Raw genomic sequence first — 15,549 nt, 5'->3', positions numbered from 1 at the left:
ACTTCTATCACAATGTCCGAGACGCATTGTAACGAATCTGATACTAATACTCTGTCGACTCTTTCCGAGAGCTTCAATAATTCGATTCTTGAAAAAATACGGAGCAGCACAGCGACGTGCACGTTCGTAGTTCAAGCAGAGCAAGACGTTTCAAGTCTCCGCGAAGCGTTTACCTCTGGAAGAATAGATCGCAATATGCATAGGCCCTCCACCGTCGATAAAGATATCTGCCCAGATGCTGTCTTAGAAGCAATGCTCGCTCACGCCATAGGAGGCAACGACGACAACGAACACACACCACGTCGCTATGTCGCATGTGCAATAGCTACCGCTGGCCAAGATAATAACTTTGAGCAGCTAATAGACCTAGCCAATACTTGGGTCCGATACCTCTTCTGGCCTTGTAGGTGGCCAGTCATCTTTCTAATGTTCAATATTGACAGCGAATTATTATAGTCAAAGCAAATACGGCTTATCCTAGAAATCTGCACTCGGAGATGACGGAGGTCGCTACACCGACTCTTAGGGAAACCCTTGATTCAATCGAAGGTGCGCGTCCCGTCGTTCGAAGATGCAGTGCGTATCACATATTGGCATCAAAATTCGAATGCATTGTGCTCATCTACATGCTCGCAGGTGAAAGGACGTGATGGTTATCGCTGCATTGTAACAAGATTTATCGATAGGAACAAAGCTCCCCCGGATTCGGATGAAGTAAGAACCACGGTTGAAGCCGCTCATATTTTCAAGAGAGCGGTGGCAGCCGGAAAGCGTACTGAAGTGAGTCCTGCCGCCCGTTCAGCGGTAGATTTCCAACTGAGTATACACACGATCCAGAAATCTTTGGCAGAGTATGCCACCTGGGACATTTTGCGCCACCTCATTGGTTTGTCCGAGGAACAAGTCGCTGAACTAGATACTAATATTGACTATGTCTACAACGGAATAACGCTAGATCAGACTCTTCATTCAGCATTTGATGGATTCGAGTGGTCATTGCGTCCGGATGTAAGTTCTCATCTTATCATTCTCATGAGGATACTGATAGGATATAATACCAGCCTGATCATCTGAACCGATACTACTTCGATTATTTTACTAGAAAGCCTCCGTCTGCCGCATACGGACGTAATATCGAAGTCATCTCCTTTGAAGGATGCCCCGCTGAAGTTCGGCCAAGCCGGAAGCTCATACAGTTCCATTACTCCCTTGCCAAGGTTTTACATGCCAGCGGTGCAGGAAGGGTTATTGAATCGATGTTGAAGCGGTTCTTCGAAGGGGGTAGGAAATGGGTGACTCACGAATGCATGAGCGCTGACGATCTGGAGCTATACTTGAGCACAGAGAGAATGTCTCTTATGTCTTTATGATAGATTCAGGTCAACTGTATTCGACCTCTTCAAATTTACCAACGCGACTTGTTCTCGTCTCAAGTAGCAGATTGGCGCTGAACGATAGCATGTGGCCGCTGCTCTAACTTGTGGTTTGTTGTTTTTCTTTGCTAAACAGCTCATGCTCATGGCCATCAAGATTTATTCGTCCTAGATGCAATGTACACAAAGCATTCGTTGTCAAGGAAATAGGTATCGTTTAGGTATTATACTGTCTACGTTGTAGTAGTAAGTGTACAGAGGTGTCAAGAAAAAAGCAGAGAAGATCAAGGGTATCTAGGGGCCGCCTCAGATAGGTAGTATTTAACGACACGGCAGCATCAAAAGATAGCTAACAAAAAGAGAAAGATATCAGGGAAACCCATATTGCTGCTGCTACATAATAGTAGCAGCCTTCTTACACATAGTGAAAATTAGCCGCTGTTCCTAGCAACGACGCGCATTTGAAACAGCAAGCCCTTCTTGCGCGAACACAAAGGCATCATCCTCCTAACACAGGCCCACTCCTCTTCCATCCTGTCAACCGACCAATCCGACGGTGCATTCAACGCGATAATCAGCTTCTTCAACGCAGGTGCCGAGTGACACAGCAAAATGTCAATCGAACCTAGATCCAGGACGTCAATACACTGGTCAGTCTCGATGATAATCTTCAGCTTGAAGACGCTCAAGCTCGATGCTCGCCAATAATGGGCTGGAGCAAGGAGCGTCTCCAAGCACCGACGTATATACAGATGATATTTGAATAGGATTCCCTGCCCCAAGACCGTGGCTTATCGTTAGCACACGTAAAGAGGAATTGGATGTTAAATCCAACGATGGGAGGAGGCTTAAGTCTTGAGATATACGGTATCAGAGAACAGCGTGTCAACCGAACATGACAAGTACTCACCGCAAGAAAGTAGAGGGATGCTCAACACATGCAAAGCCCCACCAGCCTTTCGCAAGACTTCTCTGAGCTGGAGCATTGTTTGCTGAGTGATGTCGGAGACGACGAGCACCTTGAGGTTGTCGAGACGGACGTGCTCGTCTAGCATGATATAAAAGAGGTGAACTTGTCCTCCTCTTCCAATAAAAACCTTTTTTTGATCCCATTGAACGTCAGAAGCAAATATTTCCCCCTCCATGGGAGCAAGAATAGTGAGATCTCGGACTCTGACTGTTCTTGCCGATGAACAACGCGTTAAAAGTGTTGCGACGTCTGTGATAGTGCGGAAGACGAGACAGCCGAGGTTGATAGACGTGGCTCCGGAGCGTCCTGGTGCACTATCCACAAGTTGGAGGAACTGCTCGTATGCATCGTCGTCAAGAAGGGAAAGATCCAGGTTGTGAACGTGGAGATGCCCTGTCATACCTTCCGTGAAGTGGTCAAGGATTACCGCAAGGGACAGTTGCAGGCCCTGGGGACTTGTATCCATCGTCTCCCAGAATGGCGGGCCATGCAATCCCGATAGCGTAAGGTTCTTGAGACGGCGGGGAGTGAGGACGTCCACGACGAGCTCTGCAGCGAACGATTGCGACTCCTCATGGATGGTGACCGAGGCCATGACTGCTGGTACCAAAAGTAAGAAACGAAAATTAGCACAGCGGAAGAACGACGCGCCTAGGTCCTTCAAGTGCGCAAGGGCTTTGGGGGGATGGAGTCGGGTGGAGGAACAAGAACAAAAAGACCGATTAAATAGAGGAGGAGGAGCCGATGTCCGGTGTGCTTCCGAACTCAGAAATTTTTAGAGATGCAAGTTACGGTCCGCTCACCGTTGTACAAGCCTCTGGAAGGAGCGGATCACACATGGGAGATTCTTCTGGATTATTTTATCGTGAAAGAGCAGCACGAATGTCGGAGCATGTTTTCATCTACAAACGTGAGAGAAATATGCTCATAAAATACTCAGAAACCTGCTTGAAGTGGTCACCGAGGTACCAGTGAACCAAGTTAAGCTGTCGATCATGATCCCAAATTTGTTCGCCGACCGTCACGAAGAAGGTGGCGGAGATACGTAACGATACTTTCCATCAGGGCTGCAGTTCCTTATTTGGACCTTTAAGCTTTCTCCGATATCAACATGAACAGCCATCAGGTCGAACGCATTCTCTGTCTCTAGAGAGCCTGCCAAACTTACGGAATTCCCTTCAAAAATATTCGTAGTACTGTATCCCGCTTCGAGGAGTTGCCGAGAGATCGAAATATCTCCGTGGAGGCAATCCCTCCGAGTCGAGGTTGAGGCGCTTCGAGGTTCCCGGTTTCAGGCAAGGTCGAGACTCGATGCAGGGTCAGAATTCAAATTGATTCTCCAAGTTCAAGCTCCTCGTTTCTTCTTCCATCCCTGACTCTCAGGGTTGTGGACTCGCTGCTCCTTATGGGGACTTTATGCCTGTACCGCCAAGATAGCTTCGCCGTCGGCCGAGTTGCACTCTGAGCATAAAAGTATCTACCTCGTCTTGCGTGAGGCAGTAGTGTACAATGTCATTTTCAGCCTAGTGCCTATAATGTTGTCATAGGTAGAAAAACTTTGATCTAGTTCCCAAAAGTGTAATATTAGTTACTATCATGGAAACTAGCCGATGAAAGCTGCGTCTGAGTTTGCAGCGACAAACCAATCATAATAATACTAGTTTACCAATTTTTCCACAATCAAAACGACTTCCAAGGTACCTATAAGTGAATAGGGTACGTAATCATAATGAAAGCCAAGTAATTTTAAAGTCATTTATTAAATCTACACTTGCATAATGAAACTGTAGCACAGCCAGGGTAGACATTTAATCTCGCTTACAGGAAATTCACCGTGGAGTGTGGCAGAGTCCAACATTACAACGAAAGAAGGCCCGATGACGTGCCGTGTCAAGGAAATGAAAAGAAGCTTGAGTCTGTCAATCCTAATACCTGGACTCCATGGAGATTTTGTGAGTAGGGCCAACAAAATTCCGCAGGTATAAAGTGATGATTGTACCTGAATGCGATACTTGACCGCTTGAAATTGTTATGTCGGTCAATTTCCCCTTGCTTCCGACGGCGATCATGTACAACTCGATTTGGTTCCGCACGTGTGGTCAGAGAACCCTAGACTAGTCAAGACAGTCTCCATTTCGGTTGATGGCAGTCGAACAATTGCAGTTAGAGCTGCCGGAGAGACTGGAACATGATGCATCCTAATGATCACCGAACTACTCGCATCAAAATGGCATTTCCCACGACTTTTTCAATCTCCCACTATATGCAGCTACACATCCTATCTTCTTTTCCTTTTGAAAACTAAGTGAGAGATAGTGATACTTAATAGAACCCAATGATATTTTTACTATTTATCGAAATGGTCCAGAGGATTTTTAATTCTGAGGTTACTCCGACTGCAGCAGAATGCCATGGCGATGCGGTATACGGCCCGAAAAGATGTCTATTAATAGGGAACGAATTCACGAATTCATTTATTCCAGGTGTTACATTGAAGCTGTCGAAAAAATAGCAACTTGAGATCCATTCTGGATACTCCCAATTCTAGGTGCTCACATTCAAAATCAGCGAGCTAAAGTTTCGAGGTTCAAAAAGATTGTGGGATACCTCCATATAACCTGGAGTCGTTTACGTTTACTAGCCGGTGTTTCGCCCACATGGCTGCGCTATCTTCCCATGTCATTGTCAAGGCTGTAATCCAGCCGTTCCTGATTAGAACCTTGCACGTATTCATCCCCTAGACAACCCGCACACCAAGTATAGTCGACTTTCAAGCAATATGTGGGGTCTTCGACGTCGTTAACTCCATTAATTATGGACATTTTGTGGGATTCTCATAATTCCCTGTGGCAATCGAACCCATAACCACACGACCGACTATCTTGAAGGTACAAGAGCTCATCGAAAGTCTAGGTGACAGTGAGAGGTGCATGGTTCACTGTCTTTGGTGGGAGGGTCGTCTCCACCATGTTTGCTATACTCGATTGTGCTACATGCCCCCGATCACCCTTGGCATAGCTCACATCGCGTCCGTGCTGTCGCTTGTATGGTTAAAAATAAATCTCAAATGCATGACATTGAAATGACGGTATTCAAGTTGTTAAACCGTGATGCTCCAATCTAGCCGTTTGAGAAACCGAGTCGGCAGAACTTCCTTCGCACCCAAATATCATCGGTCTTTCGCAATAGTGTTGTCATAGTGCTTGACGTTGCTCCTGTCCTGGTAAGTACTTCCAAGCCAAGAATTTGAACGGTGAGGTTTCATCATTCTTCAAGCGAGACATTGATAAATTCGGCACCATTTTTGGAGACGCTGCTGAAATTGGTTGACCTTCTCCACAATAGCATGCTTTGTGTTGGTACTACGCTGCCCCACAGGTGTTGATGTGAGGCACGAATGGCTCAAAACTTGTGATTGGCCAAGTTAAGAGGAGATAAGAACACGTCTTCCGTGAAGAAGTAGTGTACAATGTCATCTTCATCTAGTGCCTGTAATGTTGTCATAGGTAGAAGAAAAACTTTGATATATTTCCCAAATTGAATGCAATATTAGTTACTATCATGGAAAGGTAGCCGATGAAAGGTGCTGTCGAGTTTGCAGTGACAAACCCAACGATAATGATGCCGGTTTCCCAAAATTCAGATGACCGTGACTTCCAAGGTGCGTGTAAGTGACTAGGATACGAAAGCCAAATATTTTTAGAGTCACTTATTAAATCTACACCTGCATAATGAAATTGTATCACAGCCAGGGCAGACATTTAATAATCTTGCTTACAGGAAATTCACCGTGGAGTGTGGACCTGGCAGAGTCCAACATTACGACGAAAGAAGACCCGATGACGTGCCGTGTCGAGGAGACGAAAAGAAGCTCGAACCTGTCAATCCTGACTCCGTGGGCATTTTGTGAGTGGGCCAACAAAATCCCACAGGTAGTACGAAGTGATGATTGTACCTGAATGCGATACTTGTCCACTTGAAATTATTATTTCGGTTGTCGATCTTCGATTCCGCATGTGTGTTCAAAGAACCCCCATATAAGTATAACTTGGACTCGTTTACTAGCCGACGCTTCGCCCACATGGCTGCGCTATCTGTGAATCCGGCCGTTCCCAGCCTGGTTCTGAACCTTGCACATACCCATCCCCCAGACAACCTATAATCGATTTTTCAGGAACAGGTTCTCCCAAAGTCATCGAAAACTTCCCGAGGCCATGACACCGAATTCGTCGATGCCTTCTTCCTGAAGTATCCAATTTCTCGGCTCAGAAGGACGCTGACGAAGCGCCATGACAGCAGTTGTGAAAGACAGATGATACTTGGGTGAGAAGGAACTTGTTCCTCCTACTCGGTTTCTCTAGCCGCCAGATTGGACTCGAGTACCAGTTTAGCACCATCGTCATTTCAAAGCAGCTGAGATACATTCTTAAGGTACAAGTGAGGGGGGCAGATGGTGTAGTGGTTACCTCTGCTTGCTCGATTGTACCTCGTTCCACACAGAAAATATTTATTTTCGCACTCGCGAGTTTGAGCCCCCCACCCCCCAGAAAGTAACACTCTAGACACTTTCCGGGTTCTACCACTTCCGATATCCGAATCACATGAAACGCAGCCTCCCTTTCTAAACATGATCAAGTCACGCACATTACCCCCTCTAAAATCACACGACAAATCTTATCTCTCCTTGCCATTCTGGGCATCGGTTCGAGGCCCTTCCCGTGATCTTTCGAATAAGACAGGGAAACGGAGTCGCGTGCCGCAAGGCTGCCGCCTGGTTGGGACCCAGGTGTAACAAAATGGAGTGGTGATCCAAGCACACCCCGGCCCGGCATGGCATCGCCCCCGCATCAATTGATCACACTGTGTTGGTGATCTTGGCCGAGTAAGGCAGGTCTGGGAAAGAGAGACCGGAGAAGGACTGGGATTGATGGAGTTTGGTGGGAAGTAGGACTAGGCCATGAGAAGGGTCTGGTGAAGAAACGACGGTGACGGATAGATTGCGGCCATTTCTCGGCAGAGGTCAGGATTTCCCAAAGTGGGAAAAGGTGGCAGTGCCCGAGTCGCACCAAGTTATCGAGGGCGAGGGATAATTTCGTGCCATAACATAAGTGCACAGCTTGTTAAGCTGACTTAATCGATGACATCATACACACAGTAACACAAGTAGCTAAATTGGACCATACGCATGCGTAACCAATATACTTAGGATTTTTAAAAAAAAAAAAAAAGGTACAAGTGATAGCACGGACGTGGCGGGAAGTATACGAACCACGCCAAGGCTATTTGACTGGCGATCACACCCGGACATCGCCATTCTTCTCTTTTCTGAACGCTCCTCGGATTAGAACAGACACCCCTGTCCTCTCCTCGTCTAAACGTGCACTATCCTCTGCACTGCTCGATCTCGTTCGCAGGAAATATGCCACATCTGTTCTCTCTTCCTCGCCCCATGTTCAATTTTGGGGAAAGACTCACTCTTGTTCCCTAAGGACGAGGGCTCGCCGCGGAGAGGGGATGACCCGGGTGCCGCCCATTTCCTTTGTCACTGTAGTCGTCGCAAGCAGTAATACGGGCTAAATCTGAGTTCAATAGTAATAATACCCTCTTTGCAGATGTGGTAGACAAAAGCGCCACACGAGCTCCTACTGATGAGTATTACTCTCCTCAAGACAAGCCAGTTCTGAGAACAAAGCGTGATTCGAAAACTGCAGATGAAAATACATAGCTTAGGTGTATGCCAAAACAATACTCTAACAACACAACCCTATTCCGGGACAGGGAATCGAACCCTTAGCCGTGACACCAGGGTGGGCCGCTATACCACATCCGCTGATGTGTATACTGGTCATGGTTTGGCGTGATCCACTCGAATTCGTCCGCCTTGTTTATGTATGACTTCTTGGTCGCGTTTGGGGAGCGAACGCGGGTAGTCCATCCTCTGATGCGTGCATTGGTCATCCACAAGATAAAAGGTTCCGTGACGCGTGAGTTGCATCCTTGTAGTTGAGAGTAAGATGACGCTGGGGGGGATGCGCGCACATGTAACAGAGTGAGTGCGTCGGGGGTGACGCGGACGATGCAAGTAGGGGACATCTCTCCTACCCGGTCCACTGGCTCTTCTCTTGCATAAACAGGGACCCCTGTTGTTGGCGGGGGTTCCGTGATTAGAGAAGAGGGCAGCAGAGAGATGATATGAAGGAAAGGGAAAGTACCAAAGGCCTCACAATTGGTTTGGGCATGGGGTTTGGTGCATAACCCGTATGTGGCTGGGTCACGCTTTTTTTACCCTAGCATGCGTCACCGTAGTCCACCAGCATGGGTATGTCTCCTCTGTGTGCCATGACGCCGAAGTGAAAAGGAGGGAGGCATTTCTCCACGTGGATGGGTAGGTGTATCGACTTTTAGACGCTGGGGAGGGGACGCGCATGCCTCGTCTGAATTATATGATGGGTATAACACTAGGCGACGAATTTGGAAAGGAGTGAGGGACGGTGCAGGCGAAATCGGGGGTTTAGGTGACCGGTTCTCCCTTCTGCGCCTATCCACCCGGAGCTGAGGAGTTGTGGTGGTCTTTTCCAGGGAGAGTTATGATTACACTAGGACGCAGGACATGCATCTGGCGGGGAGGGTGCCTTGGTGTGTAGTTGCTCTGTACATCGAATGAGCCGGTGTAGAACGAACGAGGAGACGCAATCATCGCACCTTTACATCTGTTCCGCGCTTACGTATCTCTCCAAATACAAGGCGCAGTGGCGAGTCTCTTCACACAGATTCTGAGGCAATGGGGCCAGCAATTTTCTGGAGAGGGAGAGGAAGGTGGCGAACTGAAGGGGATGACGCGTCACGGTGCGGCGACGGAAAGTGTGGGTGAACGCCTTGCGAGAGTGATGAGGCGACGCTAAGAAGGGAAAGGTAGACGGCAACTGCATCTTCCCCGTGTTGACAGGTGTCCGTATTCGATGGAGCCTGTTTACCGAACACAGTGCCAGAGAGAATCCTTCATGGGGAACTTGAGGGTACGAAGCGCAGAATGAAAATCGGGAAGACTCGACACGATGTCGTTTTGGCATGATGCACGTGCAGGATGAGTGCAGGACGCGAAAACATATTCAGGGCCGGCGTCGGAGAAAGATCGGCCCTATCTTGGTGGCAGTGGGCACTTGTGGGGCCCCGCTTACTTCTCTCCTTCATGGCTTCTCTCTTCCGCGCGTACAAGTCCGTCGTCCTCAGGCTCCATCTCTCTACAACTACCCGAAGGAAGTGAAGATGACTTTGGTACGCAGGATGAACTATGTGTTTCGCATCTCATTCGCAGCACGTCAGCAAAATATTGTACCTACGCTCGATACCCGGCCGCCAAATACGTTGGAGACACGATGACAGGCCCTGCGGTAGTCTCCACTCTGAACCAGAATCGGTCTCTCGTTTGCGTGGAGGAAGCTGAACTCACTGCAACGAGGAGAACTTGAGACTCCCAACATCATTCGGATCTCTTTTTCGTTCTCATATACGTGACAAATCATATCCTACTTGGTGGCAAATTTTACCGCTTCTCTGTTTCCTTCAGCCATTGTAGTGAAGACCTCAGGGTAGGGTCCATTCATGCATTGTTGTTAAAATCATTATTTAATATTAAGATAAGAAACTCGAGCGTTTGGACCTGGACGACCCCCAATCTATCCGAGCTCAGAAAGCAAATGTACTTTGAAGATTCTCATTCATAATCATATTACACGACGGCGTACAATCAACTTTTTTGAATCCGAAACTGGCTCATCGTCACACGGTACCTTCAGGCACCACAGAGATCAGGGACATCCGTACCCCTGCAGATCATGTTTTAATAGTGCCTGGGGTAAACCTTTCGTCCCGATATCGCGTTTCCTGGTAGCAGGAGGGACAACACCCTCTGATGTTGGGGGCTATCATAAGTATTAGCGTGAAAAGAACGGGAATCGCAAGGCATACTATACTGCTCCGGATATCGAAGGCTGGAATAAGTAGGAGGATGGTTATTCACGTGCACGGCCTGAGTAGTATGCAAAGTTGACGTACTATTGCCAGCAAGTACGCCGACAAACTGGGGGTTTGCAATTCGCAGGATGGAATAGACTAAACTTGCATTTAGACTCTTCGCATCGGATCTAGTAAGAAAGGGTTGAGCCCGACTCGAGATGAGTGAGTTATTCAAGTCTTACGATTTTGTCAGGCTGAGTTGACAGAAGGGGGTTTTTAGTAGTCGGTATACTTATTGGAATACGGGTCTTACGAGGTTGATGATATGACCACATTGAAGGTAAACGTTCCGTACTCTGTACCTAAGCATAGGAGATAGTACGATAGCGAGGATCTGCTCACTGGCGGCGGCGACACATGGGGGTGATTGGGAGGGATGCAACACGAGGTGAGAAAATGGAAGACGTACTCACTTTATAAACTCGGGCTGACTTATGGGCGCCAAGCTGACTGGGACTTGCACAGTCAGTATCGGTTGGGAGGGCACTGCCTCGTCCATCGGTCAAAGGCCGAGGACCTTATTCTATGGCGAGTAAGAACTTTGGCGGGAAGAGCATCAGGGAATCTGCCGCCTCGAGGACTGCCGTGGTAACAGACCAGATACAACAAACAACGGGGTACTATACGTGCAAGTCAGAAAAAGATGCTATTAATCAGTATTGGCACCCGATATTTGCGATTGGAGCTGGCTGCAGGATTGAATTTGAAGGACCACCTAACAGAGAAGGGAACTCCGGACCTCCACAGCAAACCAATTCACTGATCTATCTTGCGCTTGCGGTTCTTATGGTCCAGAATATAGTCGGCAGAAGTGTTGGACAGAAGACGCGAGATGCTGGTAGTTCAATTGACTAAGCTCAGGCTGAGTAAGTCATTTCAACGTCGTCAATGGGATCGCATAAACGCTGTGTAAGTGGAGAACCACTCGAACTCACGAGGTGAGTACTGGTATAGAAATTCATTGAACGCGAAGTTATTTTGGAAGCCAGCGTGAGAGGAAGCATTCTAATTGGCGTTGGAGGCCGAGGGGTCCACCCTGAACCAGCGGGGGTCATGGCCGAGGTCAAGACATGACTCGGATCCGAGAGTAAACAATATCACGCATTTCAAAGGAGCTTTAGACTTGGATGCTCGATATTTCGCCCAAATGGCGTGTGCGGACGCTTCTGACACGGGCCAATTGCGAGCTGAATGTCCCAGCTGGACGATACACCTAGGTGAGCATAGATGGAACTTTTGAACATGTCTATTTATTACCTCGATAATGAAGCGCTGTGCATTTCCAGACCGAGAAGCAAAAGCAATTTGGCTTGTTGCATAACTTCGACCAGGAGAAAGGTATTGGGCTGAGGCTCGTTGGATATCAATTGTGTTAAGGGAAGTTCGGCTCACTGAACTTGGCGTTCAACTTGGAGGACATCGAAGTTTTGCTGAGTTGGAACTTGGAGGGCCACCAAGAGTAAGATATTGTCTGGAAATCATCTGGCAGTGATATGGCCCAGATGTTGGGATAGCGAAGGTCAAGACGAGGAAAGATCGAGAGTGCGTCGACGTTGAACCAAGCATGTTGATGATGTCACATCTGTACGCTTTGACCTTCAAGTTGATTTTTCACGTTGGTCTAACCAGGACAAAAGATTTGTTAAATTGACATTACTACAACGAAGATACGCTCTCTACTCTTGGGCTCCTGTTATCATTTTTCTCTAACATCGCTATTGGATCGGCGGTGTACATTCATGCCATTATGTGCTTCTTCACCAACAAAGATTGCTCTTAAAAAAGAATATCACCGTACGCAGGTAAATTCAAAGCTGTTACCAGCGAATAACGAAGGTTAAGCATGTCCAAGACTCCCTGAAGGTCAATTATATCCGTCGGGCACATCCATGTAGGGAGACATTTAAGAATCCTATCAATGACCTTCCCCGCACCACTTTGTTGGAGCACATCTGTCACATATGCATGTAGATGGAGGTATCCTGGGTCGGGCGGTGCATCCCCCTCGAAGACGATAGGGCTTTTTATGGGCACGAGCCATGTATGTACCCCATACATCTCGGCATGGTATTCATTGGCATTCTATTAGAATGAGCAATCATTGATAGATGTAGGAAAGGACACCGCGCTCACCGTCATTGGCTTGAGTGAGAACAAGAAACTGTTGAAGAATACACTCATGTCAGTGCTGCAGGGCGATGGCATTAGGGGCCCCATCCACCAGAGTAGTCCAGGTTCACCACCGGGTTGATATAATTCTTGATTATCTCCCGTGTCATTGTCCCGAAGAAATCAGTCTATGTTAAGACGTCAAGACCCCAACCTAGGCGGATGATCATATGTAAATCGAACATCACCTTCTCAGAGCCTATAATTGGGGTATGGAGAATACGACTGATTCTCAAACCACACCAAGGTGGTTTCTCGTGTCCGATTTTCGCAAGACCTGATATGGCACACCGGTGATTTTGTCGAAGTAGCACCTAGTGACCGGGGAAGAATCAGGTAAGTATGCCGGGAAGGAAAGCGATGAAGCGGACAACCTGCTCCCGAAGAGCATCACACGACTGGGCTTCACGATCTTCATACCAGTTGAGAGCCTTGACTGTTAAATGGCATAAAATCAGCTAGAATTTAACGTGCAAACCCAGGGTTACCCACAGGGCCACAAGAAATGTGCAAACCACACTAAGCTCAATTGCATGATGCGGTTAAACATTCTGTCGGACTTGCAAGCGCAGATAGCGGAGCTAACATATCGCAGGCCACGATCACTAGGCGCACAATCCAGCATGGCAGATAATACGGAAACGAGACTGCCATCCAAGACAGAAAGCCATGTCGGGACAGCATGACCACAGTTCTGGAAATCTTTGATGAGACCCCGAGCGTCAGCGACAAGATAGTCGGTGGAGTAATTTGGGTTCTCCATGATTTGAGCAATGTCCTCCATGGATGGGGCTTGCTGCCTATCAATTCGTTGATTCTTCTCTTCAGTCGCAAAATTTGCCTCTACTGGGACGTCACTGCCCGAAGTGTAGTGAAAGTAATAGTAAGTGTTGGCCCCTTTAACAGAAGACACAGACATGGTCGTAAGATGGATAGAAGTTTACGCCTTAGGCTTATAAGTCCTATTTATATAAATTTATATAAATAATAAAACAAATTAATATATATGAACACTTATGCCGGAATCCCAACCATCCTTTGCTTTAACCATCACCGTCGCCTTTCATTTTTGGTTTTGAGCTCTAGGTCTGTGGTCTTCTGAACTATAGCGATACCTCTTTTTTCGAATGCCTACTTGCCTTTCCTCTGACTCTGAGGCTGGACCCTCGCGGCTATCACCAGACGAACTATCACCGGACGAAACTTATCGCATAGCACAGCGTTCGCTGCAAGGCGATTTATCATCTCTATCAGGATATGACTCTTCTTCGGACTCTGACTCTTCAACCGTCTCCTCGGGATCGTTTTACCTAGAACTAGGCAAAACCGCAAGCATTGAGGATGCTCGACGCCTCATAGAAAACCACAACTATTCGACCGAAAAACTCGTAAATCAGGCTAGGCGATTGGTCGAGACCTTCGAAACCTCGGAACCTGAACTCCGGACGGTGCCTACCTGGTTTTTACGATTCAACGGCCGTCTAGAGGCCCTTTTTCGAGCCATGCTCGATACGGCGGATGAATGCGGAGGTCCAGCGGGACTGCGATACGTTGTAAGTGCGATATGCGCTTGCCAAGTCGGGTCGAAGAGCAGCGATATACAAGCTACTATCCGAGGGATGACCGCCCTAGGGCTAACGTGGTTTGCACATTTGCTTTGGCCTTGTACGTTCCCTTTCTGCGGTTAGCCTGCACATTCCTCATTTCGACGTCACGGTACCAGTCAAAATTTCGAGCTCATACTCCTTACTGCCACCTGATGCCCCCGACAACGTCGCCCCCCAAGCAATTCCGACGAGAGGGGTACTGATATCCATCTGTCTGAAGCCCCCCCTGTTAATACTCCAGAAAGTATGCGGAAACAGGTTGAAATTTTCAAACTCGTTATAAATTAGTGTCTAATTTGCATTTAGGTGTTGCTACGGCAAAACTACCGTTGCGCCCTAACTGGCACCCCCAAAATTGATAGCGGGACCCCTGGCTGCAGGCTTGAGATCGCCCACGTTCTCAAGCGGTCAGTATGCCAATTCCAAACCAGCAAGACCGATTTAACCGTACGTGGAACACAATATCCTCATCTCAGATGTGCTGACCCTTGTTTTCAAGCCCCATTACTCCGGGAGAGTCACATGGGACATACTATGAAACTATATGGCAGCGCCTCCTGAGGAGCTGTAGAACTTGGCGGTTTTTGTTGACGATCCTTCAAATGGTGTCGGGTTTCGTAAAGAAGTGCATGGGTTTTTCGATGAGTTCCAAATTTCATTAAAGGAAACCAAGGTCTGAGGTTTTTTTCAGAAGATGATATTAGACTGATAGAACCAGAACCAATACAGGATCAAACCCTACTCTTAATCACTGAATGATATATGGACTCGCCTCCTGCACTAGTTGTCTTCTGTGACTATTCCTTGGATAACGATTCGACAGCTCAGCCTGCCATCGGGGTATTGCCCTACCCAACGCAAGATACCTCCGCCTCCATTCATGCATTGCGGACGTCCTACACATGAGCGGTGCCGGAGAGGTCATCGACAAAATCCTAGATTCCGACGAGCAGCCTGTCCCCTCCTTCGATTTTCTCAGCCTCCGCGAGACCCTCACCAGCGTGCTAGTCGTTCATCCTCAATGATATTGTAACATTGCCCGCCTCTTTCTTGCGTTCTCTGGAATTCTCGTCGTCACCCTCATAATCTGTTACCATCGCATCTCGGAAAATCATACCCCATCGCCTTTCTCAAGCTCCGTGGATTTGTATATCACACTGTTGAAATGGGCATCACTGGATCCCATACTACATTGAACCCACAGTATAATACAGCAAACGAATGGTATACATCCCGGCACGCCTCGACATGGTAGCCTTGGGTTTTAATATCTTTTAGGAAACTCGTCTAATATGCTTATTGGATGAGTCTGGTGCGCGCTGAGGAGTTACCATAGAATGGTGACTCTCGGAGGTAAAGGCTCTGGACCATACATCAAGATTGTCGCCAAGTATTTTACCTCCCTAGTCACCGT

At 47.7% G+C, this 15,549-nt stretch overlaps 6 protein-coding genes across 6 annotated transcripts; 2 read left to right on the top strand and 4 right to left on the bottom strand.

The window, feature by feature from the left end:
* Window positions 1–12: 12 nt before the first annotated feature.
* EV420DRAFT_1641436 (uncharacterized protein) lies at window positions 13–1,370 on the top strand (the record flags this gene model as incomplete). The annotated part of the gene is made up of 5 exons (XM_060477236.1): window positions 13–403; window positions 457–563; window positions 637–780; window positions 838–1,008; window positions 1,062–1,370. 5 exons carry the CDS (start codon window positions 13–15, stop codon window positions 1,368–1,370), a joined length of 1,122 nt encoding a protein of 373 aa, XP_060332226.1.
* Window positions 1,371–2,018: 648 nt separating this feature from the next.
* Window positions 2,019–3,064, bottom strand: EV420DRAFT_1747068 (uncharacterized protein). The gene is made up of 2 exons (XM_060480187.1): window positions 2,284–3,064; window positions 2,019–2,227 (listed from the first exon to the last, which is right to left on the bottom strand). The coding sequence occupies exons 1-2, from the start codon at window positions 2,936–2,938 to the stop codon at window positions 2,025–2,027; spliced, it is 858 nt and encodes a 285-aa protein (XP_060332225.1). The 5' UTR covers window positions 2,939–3,064; the 3' UTR covers window positions 2,019–2,024.
* A 6,889-nt stretch (window positions 3,065–9,953) lies between these two features.
* Window positions 9,954–11,037, bottom strand: EV420DRAFT_250755 (uncharacterized protein). Its single transcript, XM_060481398.1, has 5 exons — window positions 10,773–11,037; window positions 10,613–10,700; window positions 10,542–10,553; window positions 10,399–10,487; window positions 9,954–10,334 (listed from the first exon to the last, which is right to left on the bottom strand). The coding sequence occupies exons 1-5, from the start codon at window positions 10,856–10,858 to the stop codon at window positions 10,184–10,186; spliced, it is 426 nt and encodes a 141-aa protein (XP_060332224.1). The 5' UTR covers window positions 10,859–11,037; the 3' UTR covers window positions 9,954–10,183.
* Window positions 11,038–12,135: 1,098 nt separating this feature from the next.
* EV420DRAFT_1641434 (uncharacterized protein) lies at window positions 12,136–12,540 on the bottom strand (the record flags this gene model as incomplete). The annotated part of the gene is made up of 2 exons (XM_060477235.1): window positions 12,136–12,441; window positions 12,493–12,540. The coding sequence occupies 2 exons, from the start codon at window positions 12,538–12,540 to the stop codon at window positions 12,136–12,138; spliced, it is 354 nt and encodes a 117-aa protein (XP_060332223.1).
* EV420DRAFT_1763049 (uncharacterized protein) lies at window positions 12,136–13,467 on the bottom strand. The gene is made up of 5 exons (XM_060480725.1): window positions 13,021–13,467; window positions 12,903–12,964; window positions 12,717–12,842; window positions 12,493–12,656; window positions 12,136–12,441 (listed from the first exon to the last, which is right to left on the bottom strand). The coding sequence occupies exons 1-4, from the start codon at window positions 13,445–13,447 to the stop codon at window positions 12,564–12,566; spliced, it is 708 nt and encodes a 235-aa protein (XP_060332222.1). The 5' UTR covers window positions 13,448–13,467; the 3' UTR covers window positions 12,136–12,441; window positions 12,493–12,563.
* Window positions 13,468–13,655: 188 nt separating this feature from the next.
* On the top strand, window positions 13,656–14,673 carry EV420DRAFT_1641432 (uncharacterized protein; the record flags this gene model as incomplete). Its single annotated transcript, XM_060477234.1, has 4 exons — window positions 13,656–14,193; window positions 14,252–14,379; window positions 14,442–14,582; window positions 14,635–14,673. The coding sequence occupies 4 exons, from the start codon at window positions 13,656–13,658 to the stop codon at window positions 14,671–14,673; spliced, it is 846 nt and encodes a 281-aa protein (XP_060332221.1).
* Window positions 14,674–15,549: the final 876 nt, after the last annotated feature.

This window comes from Desarmillaria tabescens (genome assembly GCF_030435595.1).
Source record: "Desarmillaria tabescens strain CCBAS 213 chromosome Unknown EV420scaffold_13, whole genome shotgun sequence".
NCBI classification, from domain to species: domain Eukaryota; kingdom Fungi; phylum Basidiomycota; class Agaricomycetes; order Agaricales; family Physalacriaceae; genus Desarmillaria; species Desarmillaria tabescens.
This window is presented reverse-complemented; position numbering and strand designations above follow the sequence as displayed.